At 46.0% G+C, this 21,697-nt stretch overlaps 1 protein-coding gene across 4 annotated transcripts in view; it reads right to left on the bottom strand.

The window, feature by feature from the left end:
• Nucleotides 1-11,545, bottom strand: part of LOC137534141 (catenin delta-1-like) — a 74,981-nt gene extending 63,436 nt beyond the window's left edge. For 3 of the 4 annotated variants that reach the window (XM_068255519.1, XM_068255521.1, XM_068255520.1), the window contains exon 1: nt 11,390-11,478. Coding sequence is in view for 1 of the 4 variants with exons in the window: in XM_068255522.1 (XP_068111623.1) it covers nt 11,390-11,530 (141 nt within the window). In the remaining 3 variants the exon portion in view is untranslated. Of the gene's footprint in view, nt 1-11,389 lie in introns of all 4 variants that reach the window. The other variant, XM_068255522.1, reaches the window with a different exon arrangement.
• Nucleotides 11,546-21,697: the final 10,152 nt, after the last annotated feature.

Below are 21,697 nucleotides of genomic sequence, written 5' to 3'. Positions count from 1 at the left end.
CTCTAAACCCTAAAGCTAAGTACACACTAGATAAAAGTCTTTGGGAAATGAAAGATCACTGATCAATTTTACCACCTTCCATGTAGAATGAGAGCATACCAACACAGTCTAGTCTATTAAGCAGACTACACCCATCAGATAAAAATCTTTGCAAACTGAGGAATTTCTGTCACATACGTTAGTCAGGGAGGTTTGAAAGACTGATTTCTTAAGATGCTGTACACATGCAAAAGATCAGTTCCTGCAAAATGCTCTCATTGCCTATAATATCTGGAGATCTCATACACACCTTTTTTTTAAAAAAAACAGACATTCATCTGCAGATCAGAACCTCCAGGGATCCATCCATTGCATGTGCTTCACCCTCCCCTGGAGTCCATAGCCACAACACATCCGTCACTCTCTAACCTTTGATATCTTTAAACGTGCCCTCAAAACTCACTTTTGCCTCAAGCATATGCTCTACCTTAGGCCATTTCCCATTTGACCTTTGGCAAAGTTGTACAACTAGACAATCTAAAATACAGTGCCTCTAGTCAAAGATAGCTTTATTGGCATGACCAAGCTTCAGACAGGCATTGCCAAAGCATGGGGGGGAAATGTAGGACATGGGCGGGGTAGGGGTACAGTGGGTTATGCTGGATCCACACCATACAATTTTTGGGCAGATTTACCTGCCAGATCGATTATTTGCAACATTTCCAATCTGAGAATCCATTTTTTTTAGCGATTTTCTGACAGTTTTCCCGTAGAAACGAACGGAGGGAAAAAAAAAAAAAAAAAAAAAAAAAAAAAAAAAATTTGCATGGTGTGGATCCAGCATTAGCAGTTCATGGACATTTTTTTGGTTAAGGGAAGGTTCACACTTATATTTGGATACCAGTGTTAAAAAAAATAGCAGCTCTCTTCACTCAAAACAAAAAAAAACAAACAAAAACCAAACAAAAAACACGGATCGTCTGCGTTCAGGGGGACAAGTTTTCAAAACTTGAACAGACGGTCCAGATTTGCAACATTTTCGCGGACCCCAGATACATGGAGGGGTAGTGAAAATGAATGGGGAAACTGATCCCCCTCTACACAGGCAGTTTTGGACACAGAAACTGATCCTTTTCTTTTTTTACAGCCTGTGGGTGAGAGGGGGCCGCCATGCTAGAGGGGGAAGCAGCCAGGACGGGGGTGGCAGCGGGTTGGGGGAAGACATCCCCCCCCTCCCTCACCTGGGTCCCCCGTCCAGCCTCAAGCTAGTTTAAAATTTAAAAATCATTTAAAATCAATATAAATGTAGCAGGCGGGGAACTTTGTTGCGTCCCACCGCTCGCCAGGTCACTTCCTGCAATGCCGCCCTCTGTTCATTGGACGACATTACAGGAAGTGACACAACAAGCGGTGGAGCGCAAGGAAACAAGTTCCCCGCCTGCTACATTATATTGCTTTTAAATGATTTTTAAAATTATTGAAACTAGGGACCCAGGTTAGGGAGGGGGGACAGACACCCCCCCTCCCCTCTTCCTGCCTGCTCTCATCTCCAGCATGGCAGCCCCACCCACCCACAGCTAGTGACATTTCCGCAGACTGGAAAACATCTGAGGGGGCAGGAAAAAAAAAAAAAAAAAAAAAAAAAGAGGTTTACAAAAAACAGATCCGTTTTAAACGGATCCGTTCTGCAGCGGACAAGTGTGGACCTAGCCTTACAGTTCATTTATGCTCCTCTCAGTCTGTGGCATGCTGTGACAGTGTGCAGCGATCGTCACTGTGGATTCTTCTTCCCCTAGCAGAATGTAGAGTTCTCTCACATCCTCTAATGTGTGAAAACCTAGAAATAGTTCTATCAATTTCTTAAGGCATGTTTCCCGGGTTGCAGTATATTTGGGGCAGTGCAGCAGGAAGTGGTTCTTATCCTCGAGGATACTTTGTACATTGGTTTATACCAGTGTCTGTATTATTTGGTACCCTATGTTTGTTTCTTTGTACAGTGCCATGGAATATGTTGGCATTTTATAAATCAAAATTTAAATGGGCACCTTAAAGAGGAACTGTAACATAAAAATATCCCCTGGGGGGTACTCACCTCGGGTGGGGGAAGCCTCCGGATCCTAATGAGGCTTCCCACGCCGTCCTCCATCCGTCAGGGGTCTCGCTGCAGCCCTCCGTGGAGTCCGGGCAGCGGTGACGTCATTATTTACCTTCCTGGCTCCTGCGCAGGCGCTCTGACGGCTGTCGGCTCCGAACTACACGGAAATACCCGATCGCCGTCGGGTCCGCTCTACTGCGCAGGCGCAAGTTTCCTGCGCCTGCGCAGTAGAGCGGACCCGAATGAGACCGGGTATTTCCGTGTAGTTCGGAATGGAAAGCCGCCACAGCGCCCCCGCTGGAGCCAGCAAAGGTAAATATTGAAATGACAGTCGGCACAGTCGCCGGCTGTTCGGAGGGCTGCGGAGAGACCCCCGTGGGACAGAGGACGGCGTGGGAAGCCTCATTAGGATCCGGAGGCTTCCCCCACCCGAGGTGAGTACCCCCCAGGGGATGTTTTGAATGTTACAGAGTCTCTTTAAGATAGGACAGGACATTAGACCAGGGCTGTGGAGTCGGAGTCGTGCAATTTTGGGTGCCTGGAGTCGGGAAAAAATGCACCGACTCTGACTAATGAATTTGTAACTAATTAAAATAGAAAATATGATAAAATGTCCTATTTCTCAAATAGTCATTAAAAATAATGTATATATACAGTATATATACAGTAATAGCTGTGCTTAGTCCACAAAAATGAAATAAACCAATCAGAATTAGTTACTTGTGCTGCTTCAATAAAGCAGTCCCCGTATTTTTAAAGTCAGATATACACATCTGATTTTGACTGTATATATGATGTGTACACAGGAATCTCTTATATATATACACTAAATAACATCTATGCTGTAAGAATAAAGCCTGATGTGTAGCTGTGTCACTAATAGAGATGGTCAATGAGATGGAAATAATTCTGCATTGATGCTGATTTATGCAAATGTACGCACTCTCTTTGCTGATGAAATCAAATAATTTGATATGTTGTTAAAATTTGGTTTGGTGACTACAAATTAAAGGGCACCTGAGACGGATGAAAATTAAAGTTTTATACATACCTGGGGCTTCCTCCAGCCCCCTTCAAGCTAATCAGTCCCTCGCTGTCCTCCACCACCCGGATCTTCTGCTATGAGTCCTGGTAATTCAGTCAGTCAGCGCAGTCCGGCCGCATGCCGCTTCCACAGCCAGGATCGTTCTGCACCTGCGCAATAGTGCTGCGCAGGTGCAGTACGCTCCCGGAGGCAGAGTGTGTGAATGCGCACTACGCCCGACTGGCTCAAGTACCTGGACTCATAGCAGAAGATCCAGGTCGTGGAGGAGGACAACGAGGGACTGATTATCCTGAAGGCGGCTGGAGGAAGCCCCAGGTATGTATAAAACTTTATTTTCATCTGTCTCAGGTTTACTTTGTTACACAGTAGTACTATACTCTACATATGCACTCCCCACAGAGCTGCAGGGAATCCACTGAGAATGTTGTGCACATTGAACACAGAGGTGTTGTCCATCACCCATAAACCTGGTTCAGATTGTGCATGAAGAATGTGTAATAGAGGAAGAATCTCCTCATTCCCCTGCAGAGTACCTGCACATCATTCTTACATGTACCCACACTTACACTGCCTAAGGCCTGATAGATGTTCTTTGTTCCGGTTTGTACCTTTTACAAGTACTCTTACCAAGGACTAGTTTTAGTCTAAAGGGAATACATATAGTAGTCTACATATCCTTCTCACTTCAGTTGTCTTATAAAATTCCTAAGCGTTGGCAGTTAAGAGACGAATTTCATGTTACATACTTTTAATCAACAAAATTGTAATATGCAAATTAGAGGAGTCGGAGTTGGTGGAATCCTAAACTGAGGAGTCGGAGTCGGTGGATTTTTGGACCGACTCCACAGCCCTGCATTAGACTATGGATTTTGTAGGAATTAGTGACAGGACAATGTATCCCATATAGCGTTGTAGGAGACAATCAGCACTATATAAATACATGGAATGTAGGATCACTTTTTCGGGTTGGTGGTAGAAGCGAGGAGGTGAAGAGAAAGGTGTTCGAGAAATCTTACATCGATCAGGAGTGGTGGATTTTTCTGATCAATTTTTATGAAAATGTAACGGCGTAGGGTAGATTGTCAACTTCTTAATGTATAAAGTTAGACCCAAGAATTCGTCCAGAAAAATCCGGTACAATTTATTTTTATGAGATTACAATCATAAAAATATGTTGTATCGTATTTTTCTGAACCCTTTTTCTTCTGTGTGAGTCTTTTATTCAGAAGATACGGTAAAGCCTAATCTACACAGCACAATTTTCCATCACACAGACGGATCTATTAGATAGATCAAATAAGAAATTGCATCATGTGTAGACATCCAAATTGTTTCAGATAAATTTTGCGATTCATTTTGCTTTGATAAGTACCCAAAAACTATTGCAAAAGCTAACGCAATCCGATTGGACTGGTTGGAAATCTAATCGATCAGATCTGACAGAAAAATTGTACTGTGTAGATGAGGCATTAGAATAAAGGCACAGTGTGCAGGGAAGCACTTACCCATCCTGCTGTAGATGCTGACGTGCGCCTCTTCCCCTGCTGGAGCTGGCTATTTAGATGGACACAGTAACCACCTGCCACTATACCGTTCTGGGTCCTCCATACTTGTGCTCTGTAACCTCAATGTGACCCAGACACACGTGCACCGCTGGGGTTACAGTGCAAAAGTATGGCACAAGTACAGAGGATCCGGAGTGGTATAGCGGAAGGCGGCCACTGTGTCCCGCTAGATCACCAGCTCCAGGATGAGAGGAGGAGCGAGTCAGCATCCACATGCATGGAGAGAGGGGGAGTGGAACGTGGCGGCAGGATCAGGTGCAGTATGGAAGGGTTTGTGTTCAGGGTCTATGGCAGTATTAGACAAGGAATCAACAGGACAGTCAGGCAATGTGCATTGTTCAAAAGGAAATAAATATGGCAGCCTCCATATCCTTCTCACAGACACTTTGCAGTGTAAACACCATGCAATGACACCAATTCATGCAGTGCTAAAATACATATATTAAGCAGAAATGTCTGCAGCAGCGCTTTTAAAAAACTACACTACATTGCAATACACTTAGCGATACCATGAAATATTGTTTCCTAAGTAACAGCGGACATCCTCGTGGATTTTCATGGCTTGTCATGTCGCTTTCTGGCCGGCCAAAGTCTGAAAGGATCCCTTCTTATATTGCCCGGCCAGACTTCGGGTTCTAGCTGTAGCATATACTGTATATATTGCAAAAACTATCACAACACATGGCAGGAATGAGCTCCAATTAAGCTTCACACATGCACTATACTAGGCAGAGGACAAGTTTGCATATTGTTTTTGCCTACTACGGTAGGTCTACATTTGAAGTAAACCTGAAGGGGAAAAAAAAAAAAATTATTCCCATAGTGTGTACTTACCACAGGAGGGGGAAGCCTCTGGATCCTAAAGAGAGTTTGTTTGGGGGGTGCAAGCACGGGATATGGCTGGCTGAGGACAAGGGATGCCTCATTAGGATTCAGAGGCTTCCCTCACAAGAGGTATCAGTTTGGTTTTGTTTTTTTAGCGATTAAGTTGAAGATTCCCTTTAACCACTTTACCCCCGGCGGTACGAATTTCTCCGTCCCTTTTTCCCCCCTAAAAAACCAGGGACGGAGAAATCCGTACCTTCCGCGCTACCGCCGCTGTCCGCGCTCCCGCCGCCGCCCGCCGATCAATGAACAGGAAAATCCATTCCCGTTCGTTGATCTAAGCCCCCGCAATGATCCGCTGCTTCTGTTAGAAACAGCGCGATCATTGTGATTCTCCCAGCCTCCTACTGCTTCCTGTAAGCGTCCTTCCGGAAGCTTACAAGTCGCATGTAAACAGACTCACTGTGGCCATCTTGTGTCCAAATAGTAAACTACACCCTAAAGCATTTTACACATAAATACATTGTTTTACCCAATAAATTAACTCATTACCTCCCACACTCCAATTTTTTTTTTTATTACAAAAAAGTTACCTTAGGGACTGAACTTTTAAAATATTTATGTCGAGAGGGTATAACACTGTTACTTTATAAACTACGGGCTTGTAATTAGGGATGGACGCAAAACTGAAAAAAATGCACCTTTATTTCCAAATGAAATATTGGCGCCAAACATTGTGATAGGGACATAATTTAAACGTTTTTTTAACCGGGACAAATGGGCAAATACATTTTTTATGGGTTTTAATTACAGTAGCATGCATTATTTAAAAACTATAATGGCCAAAAAACTGAAAAATAATATTTTTTTCCCACATTTTTTCCTATTTTCCCATTAAAACACATTTAGAATAAAATAATTCTTGGCATAATGTCCCACCTACAGAAAGCCTAATTCGTGGCGAAAAAACAAGATATAGTTCATTTCATTGCGATAAGTAATAATAAAGTTATAGACGAATGAATGGATGAAGCGCTGAAAGGTGAAAATTGCTCTGGTGTTCAAGGGGTAAAACCCCTCAGTGGTGAAGTGGTTAAAGGATTGAATGGAAACCAGCCCACTCTGCAACTGTGAAAAACATAAATGTAACTACTGCAGCCCCCTTGGTCCCAATTTGTGATGGTCAAGGATATGCCAGTTCCAGTTTGCTTTCAAATTTATAGAACACCTGAATTGATGTGAAGCGTTGCTAACCACAAATAGTGGGTTGCATTCCTACCGACAAACACCTCTGGAGGTGTCCATTTCCCCATGGGTGCCCCATTCCCTTGGACCAGTGCAGCAAGCATCTGAATGGTCATGGGTGGTTCTCTTCCATGCATGCTCACTGTAAACAAGTTAAGATCTCTTGCATGCCCAGTTTAGTAGCACTTGTTTCTGTGCACTGGGTGTGGGTTTGCACATGCCCAGTTCACAGGCATTTGCACATGCCCAGTTCACAGGCATTCATGAACCTCAACCACTTTCTTCCAGTCAGAGGATCCAGTGGCAAGGAATGTCAAAAAGCTGAGTGAATTCAGGTGTAAAAACGGACTGCTCTCCAACTCTTCCCAGCCTGTGCTTTAACCACTTGCTGACCATGGGATTTCAGTCTGTGGCCCTCCAGCCCGCAGCATAGATCAGGTTTTAGCCAGGGCGATCAGACTTGCCCCCTTTTTTCCCCACTAGGGGAATGTCCTGCTGGGGGGGGTCTGATCGCCGCCGGCTCTCTGCGTTTTGCGGGGGGGGGGCTCTTCAAAGCCCCCCTCCGCAGCGTTTTCGGCGCTCCGTCCCCCTCCCTCCCTGAGCTGCGCAGGACGGATATCCGTCCTGCGCATTGTAGGATAGGCTTCAGCCTATCAAATGACGGCGATCCCCGGCCAATCAGAGGCCGGGGATCGCCGTTCTGCCTTACGGCGCTGCTGCGTTTACATTTTGCCGGCGAGTCGCGATCGGCGGCTCTCCGGCTGTTCACGGAGACAGCCTCCGTGAACGGACATGGAAGTTTCCATGGAAACCCGCAGATGACCAGTTTACGCCAATTGGCGTTAGCTGGTCGTCAAGAGGTTAAAGCAGTGTTCTCCAACCCTGTCCTCAGGGCCCAACAACAGTGCATGTTTTGTGGAAATCCACAGAGGTAGTTAATTAGCTCTGCTCAGACACTAATTACCTCACCTGTGCATGTTTGTGGTTTTCTGCAAAACATGTACTGTTGGTGGGCCTTGAGGATAGGGTTGGGGAGCTCTGTGCCTTCCCGTTCTCCTGCCAGTCTCCACATTACCCTGCAGCATCCACCATTAGCAGTCAACGACCAAATTGGTCCACACCAATACTGCATGCAGACTGAAACAGACCAATTAAATTCCACCTTGATTGATTGGTCCATTTTTATAAATTGCATAAATGTGTATAAACCTGTATCAAATCAGAATTCTTTGCATTGACCATCCCTACCTGAAACCTATGTGACAGCAAAGAGTGTTTACAGTTTGTTGTGTGAGCTAGACCTAAGGCCGGGTTCACGCATAAAATGCAAGGCTGCAGAGTCAGAGTTGGAGTCAAGGAGTAGGGCTCGGCTCACAGTTCCGATGAGCGGAACGCAGCAGCAATGCTTTCCCTATGGGAAAGTTCACATTGCTACGTTTCGCTCATCGGAGCGGACATTCCCGACATGTCGGGACCTTGCGTTACCGCTACGCTCACGGAGCGGAACGCAAGCGTACGGGCGGATGCGTCCTAATGTGAACCTGGCCTCAGAGTCTGAGCAATTTTGGGTACCTGGAGTCGGAGGTTTGATAAACTGAGGAGTCTGACGATTTTTGTACCAAATGCACAGCTCTGATAAAATGTGTACTGTTCCATTCAAGTCCTGACAGTTTTGCATCAGTTTTCTATGGCTGGAGACACACACACACACACACACACACACGTCTTTTAGATGATAGACAACTGACAGGTCAGGAACATAACTGTACACATTTTATGTGTGAACTCCACCTTACTGTAAAAACTTTTCCCCTTTATAGAAATTCCTGTATAAATACAACCTAGTACAACAGGTCACTTTTATTCATACCTTGGTATATATAAATGTAATCAAAGTACACTATTACTGTATTTATGTTTTCTAAATATACTCTTCCATTTACACTACAGACTATGCATTCAAACATCACACTGTCCTTCTGGTGAGGTAGCCATTTATAATGAAGGCGAAATCCATCTGCGGTCCTTCAATGTACAGGGCTTTATATTGGTATTTTTGCACTATACCAGAGAAATTAGAAAGGGGTCATTTATAACCTCTAGTCTAACTTGCACTAATGCATTGTGTCTTACAAAGCAACACAGAAGTGCTACAGTGGACAAGTGAATAAACTGAAAGCCACATTCTGCTGTTCTGCAGTTCCGACCCCTCAATGCACTAGCAGTCAATCAACTTAATCAAAGGCATGGTTCTTTCATACACCATCAAATGCCGCTCCGTCAGCTCTCCTACCCCATTCATAGGAACAGAACGAGTCGCTGCTAGCCTATAGGCTAGGAGCGCTTCTGTACAAAACACTTTGCCTGAACTGTCACCAGAGTAATCGAGACCTGATCTCTGCCACCCGACATTCATTGTAGGTGTGTACTAAGCTTTGATGAGCGCAGTTTATCTAACCTTTCCTGGTGAGACCCTCCACCCCTGTTCAATTTTGTTGCTTGTCTGCACTTGTGCCAAATTGCTGACGTCCTTCCTGTAATGTGGTACTCAGAACTCTATTCCAGATGCAGCCTCAGAAGACAGTTACAGCACAGGGATAAGAAGGCTGACATTTATTTCTGTTTAAACAATGCAGATTGCCTGGCTTTTTTGCTACACCTCTGTTTCTAATCTTAGCCATAGACCCTGAACAAGCATGTCAGTCAGTTTTCTGACTGAAGTCTGACTGGAAACCAGAAATACGCTTGTTTCAAGTGTGCAATTTAGACAATACTGCAGCTAAAGAGATCAGCAGGACTGCCAGGCAACTGGTATTTTTAAAAAGGAAATAATATGGCAGCCACTATATCTCTCTCAGTTCAGGTGTACTTTAAAGAGGGCCAGTATTATGCTAGCATCCCAAGTTTTTATTTTCCTTTTTATTCATCCCTAACTTTAACTTGCTTTAGCTGCTTCTTGGCATCGAATACAATTTAAATTATTGTCAACCAGTATTCCTAAAGCTATGTACACATGCTGGATTGAACTTGGCTGTGGTGTCAAAGACAGTTTCAGCTAAGAATCTTTAGAGATTCCAGCATATGTACAGTGGCTGCCCAACATCTGCTAAAGAACGGTATTTAGCAATTCCCACATAAGCAAGTGCATCTTCCCCAGTCATCCCAAGATCTTAGGTCGATCCTAAGCAGACACAAGGAAAACATACTACCAAGTCAGTAACTTCACTGTGTAATACAACCAGGTGTATTTATGGTATGCTGATAGAATTTGCATTACTAGCTTCACTCTAGTACATATTAAGCGGAATTAGTTCAATTTAGGGGACCAAGCAGGAAACCTTCTACGCAAATTCAGCTAATGCTATTGGGTGGACGGCACAATCCAAAACCTCCAGGTGAACTACACCCATACTTTTTGGCCAATCATAGCACTTTGTGCTGTAAGAGGGTACTGTGATTGGAGAACTTTTCCCAATGAAGTTTCCTGCTGAGTCCCCTAAAGTGAACTAGCACCAAGGTTGATATGGCGATATGCAAACACCTCTGCTGATTACTAGCTTCAGCTTAAATCTCAAATGTGTGTGTTCTATGTAGCTAATGTAGTGGAGAAGAACACACACACTTTTTTTATAATCTTACATCTACATATGAACCAATCCTTAAACGTGACCCTGTAGCAAGAATAGTGCCGCAGGAGCACTGGATCCTAAAGAGCCATTCCCGTCATCCTCAGCAGAGGTGATCCAGTGGTAGGAACCCCAAAAGTCTGCTTGAGCCACTGCACACTTGCAGCTTTCCGCTCAGGTTTAGCAGAAATAGCTGAGCCCAATTGGGCCCCGCTATACTGCGCAGATGAGAGCTGCCCATGCCTGCGCAGTAGACTGGACCCAATCAGGCTTGGTTATTTGCACCTGTGCAGAAAGGCCACTGTTATACTGTTCAGGGAAGCCAGAGCTGGAAGGGGCTGACATACCAGGACTGGAAAAGGGGAAAGCCTCATTAGGATGCAGAGGCCTCCCAAGGAATGTTTCAGTTAAAGTCACAGATCCTCTTTAAAAGCACACTGTTCAAGTAATCCTTTGTACTACATGGAGGATGTAAGGTTGTTCAATCAAGATTGTATGGTGTATATAACAGGTTTTACAGCATCACCACACCCAAAACCCACATATTTACCAAAGGTCTACTACTACTTCCCAGAAGTGATAAGATGTATACCTTAGCGTACAATGAGGCCCATATGCGTACAGGATCAGCTGTTCTACTATAATATTACAGCGGATAGGAGCTGAATAAAGTCGTGTTATCAGATCCCCCATACCGGTTATACCCGTCTCCCTCCTGCATGTTTGGGCTCGTCTGGCCCATTGACACCCATCATGCCTTTACTCAGAATGTCCTCCACACCTAACCCGAGCAAGCGATCCCTCACACGGCGGACTGCGGATGACTGGGGAGCTCCTGCAAGCTCGGGCTCATGACGTCCCTACGAGCAGACGTCACCATGTAGAGCCATACGGCCTGTTTACTGTCAGGCACTGCTTCATCCCCTGCAGCATACGCCTCTCCACTGATCCCCCCAACAATATACACCCGTCACATATCACCGGCTACAGCGCTCAATGTCCTACTTACGGTGCGACCAGGCTCCTTCCCTGACGTAAAGCCGATTCCAGTGACGTCACCCCCAAGCACGTCCAACACAGTCGCAAAAGCCAATTCTACAGCTCGGACCGAACCCGCCCTACCAGACCCTGCCGTGACGTCAGCGATCATCTACCATTCGCCGCAACTGAAGAGAAAGGGTGGCCGCGGCGACCTATCAGCGGCTGCCTTATACAAGGCAATCAGAGAGGCGGAGAAGGTGGGACAAGGAAGGGTGTGCACATCGCATAACTGAGATTGATGGGCGGGCCCGGGGTTTGAGGTATTAGGGAGGGCGCTTTTGGGTGTAGACCATGTAAGGAAGAATATTACCCAGACTTCTCGACTCACGGAGTAGGCGGTGTTTAGCAGTATTCAGTGACTATTGGTGCTCTTTCACCGTGGGGGTGCGAAATGAGGCACACCGATACCTGAATCACTCTGTGTCTGTTGCGAAATGGTGTCCTAGTGCAGTAGTGCCCTCTGTGTAAAAATACAAGTATTTTTACTGTCTGTTCCTGTTTTGAAACCAAACCCATCCCTCCCATTGTCTAACCTCGTTTATCCTCTTTTAAAGGAAACCTGAGAATAAATGAAAGAAAATATACATACCTGGGGATTCCAACAGCCCCTTCAGGCTGATCTGTCCCTCTTCCCAGTCTGCCTGGATCTTTCACTAGGCATCCTGGTAATTCCACTAGTCTGGACGTAGTGTGGATGTGCTGTGGTGAAAATGTTTGCAACTTTATAAAATTTTGCAACCGGTTGCAATAATTTGTAGGTATACATATCAGAAAGTGCTACCCAACCATTGATTTCAATGAATTAGCATCAGAAAATGCAACCCAACCTAACCCTATTCTCACACAGAACCCTCCTCTGGCAGGCAACTAATAACCCTCCCTGGAGGTAACTAATACCCCACCTTACATGCAACTAATAACCCTCCCCCCGGAGTGAATAAACAACACCTCCCCCCCAGTGGGCAACTATTAACCTTCCCCCTCCCCAGGAACATATAACCCCCCCCCTCTCGTGTGTTCAGCAACTAATAACACCCCCCCCCCCCCCAGGAAAGAAACACTGGCGGTAGCAAAATCTTACAGCCGGGATAAGTGAAAGATGGCGCGCATGCTAGGGTGGCCACTTGCAAAAGGAGGACATCGTACCAAGGACAGTGGCGCACAATAGTCACAAGGTGGAGGGCCAGCCGGCCGATAACAAAATGCAATCAGATTTGCAGAAGATTTCCCCACAAATGCAATGAGATTGGCAGCAGATTTCCCCACAAATGCAATTTTATTAGCAGCAGATTTCCCCACAAATGCAATGAGATTGGCAGCAGATTTCCCCACAAATGCTATGAGAATTGGCAGCAGATTTCCCCACAAATGCAATGAGATTGGCAGCAGATTTCCCCACAAATGCTATGAGAATTGGCAGCAGATTTCCCCACAAATGCAATGAGAATTAGCAGCAGATTTCCCCACAAATGCAATATGAATTGGCAGCACATTTCCCCACAAATGCTATGAGAATTGGCAGAAGATTTCCCCACAAATGCAAACTTATTGGCAGCAGATTTCCCCACAAATGCAATGAGATTGGCAGCAGATTTCCCCACAAATGCTATGAGAATTGGCAGCAGATTTCCCCACAAATGCAAGATTATTGGCAGCACATTTCCCTACAAATGCAAGATTATTGGCAGCACATTTCCCCACAAATGCTATGAGAATTGGCAGCAGATTTCCCCACAAATGCTATGAGAATTGGCAGCACATTTCCCCACAAATGCTATGAGATTGGCAGCACATTTCCCCTCAAATGCTATAAGATTGGCAGCACATTTCCCCTCAAATGCAGTGAGATTGGCAGCACATTTCCCCTCAAATGCAGTGAGATTGGCAGCACATTTCCTCTCAAATGCTATGAGATTGGCAGCAGATTTCCCCACAAATGCTATGAGAATTGGCAGCAGATTTCCCCACAAATGCAAGATTATTGGCAGCACATTTCCCCACAAATGCTATGAGAATTGGCAGCACATTTCCCCACAAATGCTATGAGATTGGCAGCACATTTCCCCTCAAATGCTATAAGATTGGCAGCACATTTCCCCACAAATGCTATGAGATTGGCAGCACATTTCCCCACAAATGCTAAGAGACTGGCAGCACATTTCCCCTCAAATGCAGTGAGATTGGCAGCACATTTCCCCTCAAATGCAGTGAGATTGGCAGCACATTTCCTCTCAAATGCTATGAGATTGGCAGCAGATTTCCCCACAAATGCTATGAGAATTGGCAGCACATTTCCCCACAAATGCAAGATTATTGGCAGCACATTTCCCCACAAATGCTATGAGATTGGCAGCACATTTCCCCTCAAATGCAGTGAGATTGGCAGCACATTTCCCCTCAAATGCTATAAGATTGGCAGCACGTTTCCCCTCAAATGCAGTGAGATTGGCAGCACATTTCCCCTCAAATGCTATAAGATTGGCAGCACATTTCCCCTCAAATGCAGTGAGATTGGCAGCACATTTCCTCTCAAATGCAGTGAGATTGGCAGCACATTTCCCCTCAAATGCTATGAGATTGGCAGCACATTTCCCCACAAATGCTATGAGATTGGCAGCACATTTCCCCTCAAATGCTATGAGATTGGCAGCACATTTCCCCTCAAATGCAGTGAGAGTGGCAGCACATTTCCTTTCAAATGCTATGAGATTGGCAGCAGATTTCCCCACAAATGCTATGAGAATTGGCAGCAGATTTCCCCACAAATGCTATGAGAATTGGCAGCACATTTCCTCTCAAATGCTATGAGATTGGCAGCAGATTTCCCCACAAATGCTATGAGAATTGGCAGCACATTTCCCCACAAATGCAAGATTATTGGCAGTACATTTCCCCACAAATGCAAGATTATTGGCAGCACATTTCCCCACAAATGCTATGAGAATTGGCAGCAGATTTCCCCACAAATGCTATGAGATTGGCAGCACATTTCCCCTCAAATGCTATAAGATTGGCAGCACATTTCCCCTCAAATGCAGTGAGATTGGCAGCACATTTCCCCTCAAATGCTATAAGATTGGCAGCACATTTCCCCTCAAATGCAGTGAGATTGGCAGCACATTTCCTCTCAAATGCAGTGAGATTGGCAGCACATTTCCCCTCAAATGCTATGAGATTGGCAGCACATTTCCCCTCAAATGCTATGAGATTGGCAGCACATTTCCCCTCAAATGCAGTGAGATTGGCAGCACATTTCCTCTCAAATGCTATGAGATTGGCAGCAGATTTCCCCACAAATGCTATGAGAATTGGCAGCAGATTTCCCCACAAATGCAAGATTATTGGCAGTACATTTCCCCACAAATGCAAGATTATTGGCAGCACATTTCCCCACAAATGCTATGAGAATTGGCAGCAGATTTCCCCACAAATGCTATGAGATTGACAGCACATTTCCCCTCAAATGCAGTGAGATTGGCAGCACATTTCCCCTCAAATGCAGGGAGATTGGCAGCACATTTCCCCTCAAATGCAGTGAGATTGGCAGCACATTTCCCCTCAAATGCTATGAGATTGGCAGCACATTTCACCACAAATGCTATGAGATTGGCAGCATATTTCCCCTCAAATGCTATGAGATTGGCAGCACATTTCCCCACAACTGAGCCATACCTGAGCCTGACGTTTCCGGAAGGTAGCCCCGGCTGTCGCTTGCCGCCCACTTGGTGCTCTGCCTTGGTGCCCGGCCCCTGAGTGAGTGAGTCGCTCCAGGACTCAAACCGGCCGTTCTATGAGTAGACATTGGCCTCAATTCACTAAGCTTATCTCCTGTCTTTAATAACTCTTCTAGAGTTGTTACCATGGTGATAAGGCATGTAGTATTCAGGAAACATTTTACCTCAGGCAAACCTAAAGTTAACTCTTCTGTCTTTAAGTTAACTCTTTAATCCTTAAAATAACTCCAGAGTTAAAGACAGGCTGTTCATTAACTGCGTGTGAAAATAACTACAAAGGTGGTAACTTAACTACAGAAGAGGTAACGTAAGGAATGAAGAGATAAGATAACTCTCTTACTATGTGGAGGTAAGTTTTCTCTTGCCTTATTATCTCCAGCATGATCTTAGTGAATTGAGGCCTATGACTCATAGACTATGAGTCCCTCCATGAGCCGCGAGCGGCCGAGCCAGAAGAGCCGATGCTTAAAGAGCGGAATTCCCGTCACTAGACTGAGTCTCAGTCTAGTGATGGGAATTCCGGCTCTTTAAGCATCGGCTCTTCTGGCTCGGCCGCTCGGCTCCTAAAGAGCCGACTCGCGCGATCCAAAAAGGAGAACATTTGGCCGTCCTTCCTGGCCTTGCGCCGGACGGAGGACAAGCAGTCCAAAAACTGGACTGTCCGGCCTAAATCCGGACGGATGGCCACCCTAGCGCATGCGCAGTTATGAACAATCCATACAGTGTGTGTGCACTATACGGCAAGTTGCAAGATTGGGTAGCAACATTTTTCATCACACCTGACTGTGGAATTACTGGGCCACCTACAGGATCTTCTCAAAAAATTAGCATATTGTGATAAAGTTCATTATTTTCTGTAATGTACTGATAAACATTAGACTTTCATATATTTTAGATTCAAATACACACAACTGAAGTAGTTCAAGCCTTTTATTGTTTTAATATTGATGATTTTGGCATACAGCTCATGAAAACCCAAAATTCCTATCTCAAAAAATTAGCATATTTCATCCGACCAATAAAAGAAAAGTGTTTTGAAAACAAAAAAAGTCAACCTTGGCACTGATCAGGTGTTATGGAGGCCCAGGATGCTTCGATAGTGGCCTTAAGCTCATCCAAAGTGTTGTCTCTCAACTTTCTCTTCACAATATCCCACAGATTCTCTATGGGGTTCAGGTCAGGAGAGTTGGCAGGCCAATTGAGCACAGTAATACCATGGTCAGTAAACCATTTACCAGTGGTTTTGGCACTGTGAGCAGGTGCCAGGTCGTGCTGAAAAATGAAATCTTTATCTCCATAAAGCTTTTCAGCAGATGGAAGCATGAAGTGCTCCAAAATCTCCTGATAGCTAGCTGCATTGACCCTGCCCTTGATAAAACACAGTGGACCAACACCAGCAGCTGACATGGCACCAAGACCATCACTGACTGTGGGTACTTGACACTGGACTTCAGGAATAAAGTTCTCTGGATGAGCTTAAGGCCGCTATCGAAGCTTCCTGGGCCTCCATAACACCTGAGCAGTGCCACAGGCTGATTGCCTCCATGCCACGCCGCATTGAAGCAGTCATTTCTGCAAAAGGATTCCCGACCAAGTATTGAGTACATAACTGAACATAATTATTTGAAGGTTGACTTTTTATGTTTAAAAAACACTTTTCTTTTATTGGTCGGATGAAATATGCTAATTTTTTGAGATAGGAATTTTGGGTTTTCATGAGCTGTATGCCAAAATCATCAATATTAAAACAATAAAAGGCTTGAACTACTTCAGTTGTGTGTATTTGAATCTAAAATATATGAAAGACTAATGTTTATCAGTACATTACAGAAAATAATGAACTTTATCACAATATGCTAATTTTTTGAGAAGATCCCGTAGAAGAGGATCCAGGCTGCCTGGGAAGATGGTGAGGCACCGATCAACCTGAACGGGGCTGGAGGAAGCCCCAGGTATGTATATATTTTTTATTTTGCTCATCTCAGGTACACTTAAAGGAATCATCAGGGTAAATAAAAAAAATTAGCTTTACTTACTCGGGGTAAGGTTGGCAGGTCAGCATCTACTGCGCCTGCGCCGCTGTCAATCACTGCGCCTGCAAAGAACACTCCAGACCACGTGCAAGTGATCCACCGGAGTTGCGATGAGGGCACAGGACAGCTGCCAGGGGCTGGAGGAAGCCCCAGGTAAGTAAAGCTAATTTTTCTTTAAAAAAAACCTCAGCCTTCTAGCTGTGGGTAGCTGTCGCTAGTCCGCACATACAGACGCAGTATGCGTGGCGGACTAGCGGCGGTTGCTGCGACAGCTGTTGCTGGCGATTGGCCAAGTCAATCGCCTGGCGACAGCTCTGAGTAGTGACAGTGTTTGTGGCGACAGTTGTGCCCCGTGTGTATGAGCTATTATAAAGCCTTCCCTCTCCTCTCCCAGTCCCCGTTCCAGCGCTGTCTCACCCATAGCAGTATTCAACCAATTTGGTCAAATACTGCTCTCTCCACTGCCGAATGGAGGCTTTGTAAGTCTTCGGGAGCCCGAGTGCTCCCCAGACAGGCCAAGCCATACTGCACACATGCGCAGGGTCGGACTGGGTCACAGTAGTACAGTTTTTTCCCTCGGTGGGCCCCACCTTCAGGTCTCTGGTGGGCCCCCCCCTCCTCGTCTGACAGAGCTCCAATCGCTGCCTGCAGCACAAAAATTCTCCTCTCACTGCTGTAATCATTCATGCTGAGAGCAGTGGCGTAGCTAAGGAGCTGTAGGCCTCGATGCAAATTTTACAATGGGGCTCCCCCAATCAGGCTCGGACTGACCCACCGAACCACCGATTTTTCCATCGGTGGACCCCGGCCGCCCCGCCTCCTGGGGGCCCCAGAGCTGAGAAGGAGGGGGGCACAGCGCAGGAAAGGGGGAAATTGTGCAAAGAGCAGCAGGAGCTGTGCGCAGTATGGAGCCGTCTGTCTTTGGGAGGACTCGGCTCCCGAAGACTTCCGAAGTCCCCCGCGGCAGGGGATTCAAACGGAGGAGCTGCCGCTGCAACGAAGGGACTGAGAGAAGAGCAGTAAGGCTCTATAGGACCCAGAGCCTACCCTCTCCTCAGGTAAGTATCCAGCTGATTTTTTTTTATAAATTCCCATTGACTTTAACCACCCTGGCATTCTATTAAGATCGCCAGGGCGGCTGCGGGAGGGTTTTTTTTTTTAATTAAAAAAAAACATTCCATGCAGCCAACTGAAAGTTGGCTGCATGAAAGCCCACTAGAGGGCGCTCCGGACGCGTCATTCTGATCGCCTCCGGCGATCAGAATTAACAAGGAAGGCCGCAATGAGCGGCCTTCCTTGTTTTGCTTACCTCGTTGCCATGGCGACGAGCGGAGTGACGTCATGGACGTCAGCCGTCGTCCTGACATCAGCCGCCTCCGATCCAGCCCTTAGCGCTGGCCGGAACTGTTTGTTCCGGCTACGCTGGGCTCGGGCGGGTGGGGGGACCCTCTTTCGCCGCTGCGCGCGACGGATCGCCGCAGAGCGGCGGTGATCAGGTAGCACACGCGGCTGGCAAAGTGACAAAAAATAAAATCTTCTATGAACTCGCCATACTACTAACGGAATACCTTGGGGTGTCTTCTTTCTAAAATGGGGTCATTTGTGGGGTTCCTATACTGCCCTGGCATTTTAGGGGCCCTAAACCGTGAGGAGTAGTCTTGAAACGAAATTTCTCAAAATGACCTGTGAAATCCTAAAGGTACTCATTGGACTTTGGGCCCTTTAGCGCAGTTAGGGTGCAAAAAAGTGCCACACATGTGGTATCGCCATACTCGGGAGAAGTAGTACAACGTGTTTTGGGGTGTATTTTTACACATACCCATGCTGGGTGGGAGAAATACCTCTGTAAATGACAATCTTTTGATTTTTTTACACACAATTGTCCATTTACAGCGGTATTTCTCCCACCCAGCATGGGTATGTGTAAAAATACACCCCAAAACACATTGTACTACTTCTCCCGAGTACGGCGATACCACATGTGTGGCACTTTTTTGCACCCTAACTGCGCTAAGGGGCCCAAAGTCCAATGAGTACCTTTAGGATTTCACAGGTCATTTTTGTTTCAAGACTACTCCTCACGGTTTAGGGCCCCAAAAATGCCAGGGCAGTATAGGAACCCCACTAATGACCCCATTTTAGAAAAAAGACACCCCAAGGTATTCCGTTAGGAGTATGGTGAGTTCATAGAAGTTTTTATTTTTTTGTCACAAGTTAGCGGAAATTGATATTAATTGTTTTTTTTTCACAAAGTGTCATTTTCCGCTAACTTGGGACAAAAAATAAAATCTTCTATGAACTCACCATACTCCTAACGGAATACCTTTGGGTGTCTTCTTTCTAGAATGGGGTCATTTGTGGGGTTCCTATACTGCCCTGGCATTTTAGGGGCCCTAAACCGTGAGGAGTAGTCTTGAAACCAAATGTTGCAAAATGACCTGTGAAATCCTAAAGGTACTCATTGGACTTTGGGCCCCTTAGAGTACTTAGGGTGTAAAAAAGTGCCACACATGTGGTACCGCCGTACTCAGGAGAAGTAGTATAATGTGTTTTGGGGTGTATTTTTACACATACCCATGCTAAGTGGGAGAAATATCTCTGTAAATGACAATTGTTTGATGTTTTTTACACACAATTGTCCATTTACATAGAAATTTCTCCCACCCAGCATGGGTATGTGTAAAAATACACCCCAAAACACATTATACTACTTTTCCTGAGTACGGCGGTACCACATGTGTGACACTTTTTTGCAGCCTAGGTGCGCTAAGGGGCCCAATGTCCTATTCACAGGTCATTTTGAGGCATTTGTTTTCTAGACTACTCCTCGCGGTTTAGGGCCCCTAAAATGCCAGGGCAGTATAGGAACCCCACAAGTGACCCCATTTTAGAAAGAAGACACCCCAAGGTATTCCGTTAGGTGTATGGCGAGTTCATAGAAGATTTTATTTTTTGTCACAAGTTAGTGAAAAATGACACTTTGTGAAAAAAAAAACAATAAAAATCAATTTCCGCTAACTTTTGACAAAAAATAAAATCTTCTATGAACTCGTCATACACCTAACAGAATACCTTGGGGTGTCTTTTTTCTAAAATGGGGTCACTTGTGGGGTTCCTATACCGCCCTGGCATTTTACGGGCCCAAAACCGTGAGTAGTCTGGAAACCAGATGTCTCAAAATGACTGTTCCGGGGTATAAGCATCTGCAAATTTTGATGACAGGTGGTCTATGAGGGGGCGAATTTTGTGGAACCGGTCATAAGCAGGGTGGCCTTTTAGATGACAGGTTGTATTGGGCCTGATCTGATGGATAGGAGTGCTAGGGGGGTGACAGGAGGTGATTGATGGGTGTCTCAGGGGGTGGTTAGAGGGGAAAATAGATGCAATCAATGCACTGGGGAGGTGATTGGAAGGGGGTCTGAGGGTTTGGCCGAGTGATCAGGAGCCCACACGGGGCAAATTAGGGCCTGATCTGATGGGTAGGTGTGTTAGGGGGTGACAGGAGGTGATTGATGGGTGTCTCAAGGTGTGATTAGAGGGGGGAATAGATGCAAGCAATGCACTGGCGAGGTGATCAGGGCTGGGGTCTGAGAGCATTCTGAGGGTGTGGGCGGGTGATTGAGTGCCCTAGGGGCAGATAGGGGTCTAATCTGATAGGTAGCAGTGACAGGGGGTGATTGATGGGTAATTAGTGGGTGTTTAGGGTAGAGAACAGATGTAAACACTGTACTTGGGAGGTGATCGGACGTCGGATCTGCAGGCGATCTATTGGTGTGGGTGGGTGATCAGATTGCCCGCAAGGGGCAGGTTAGGGGCTGATTGATGGGTGGCAGTGACAGCGGGTGATTGATGGGTGGCAGTGACAGGGGGTGATTGATGGGTGGCAGTGACAGGGGGTGATTGATGGGTGGCAGTGACAGGGGGTGATTGATAGGTGATTGACAGGTAATCAGTGGGTTATTACAGGGGAGAACAGATGTAAATATTGCACTGGCGAATTGATAAGGGGGGGGTCTGAGGGCAATCTGAGCGTGTAGGCGGGTGATTGGGTGCCCGCAAGGGGTAGATTAGGGTCTGATCTGATGGGTAACAGTGACAGGTGGTGATAGGGGGTGATTGATGGGTGATGGGTAATTAGTGGGTGTTTAGAGGAGAGAAGAGATGTAAACACTGCACTTGGGAGGTGATCTGATGTCGGATCTGCGGGCGATCTATTGGTGTGGGTGGGTGATCAGATTGCCCGCAAGGGGCAGTTTAGGGGCTGATTGATGGGTGGCAGTGACAGGGGGTGATTGATGGGTGGCAGTGACAGGGGGTGATTGATGGGTGATTGACAGGTGATCAGTGGGTTATTACAGGGAAGGACAGATGTGAATAATGCCCTGGCGAATTGATAAGGGGGGGTCTGAGGGCAATCTGAGCGTGTAGGCGGGTGATTGGGTGCCTGCAAGGGGCAGATTAGGGTCTGATCTGATGGGTAACAGTGACAGGTGGTGATAGGGGATGATT

The sequence above is a fragment of the Hyperolius riggenbachi genome, chromosome 10 (genome assembly GCF_040937935.1).
Source record: "Hyperolius riggenbachi isolate aHypRig1 chromosome 10, aHypRig1.pri, whole genome shotgun sequence".
In the NCBI taxonomy this organism is placed as follows: domain Eukaryota; kingdom Metazoa; phylum Chordata; class Amphibia; order Anura; family Hyperoliidae; genus Hyperolius; species Hyperolius riggenbachi.
This window is presented reverse-complemented; position numbering and strand designations above follow the sequence as displayed.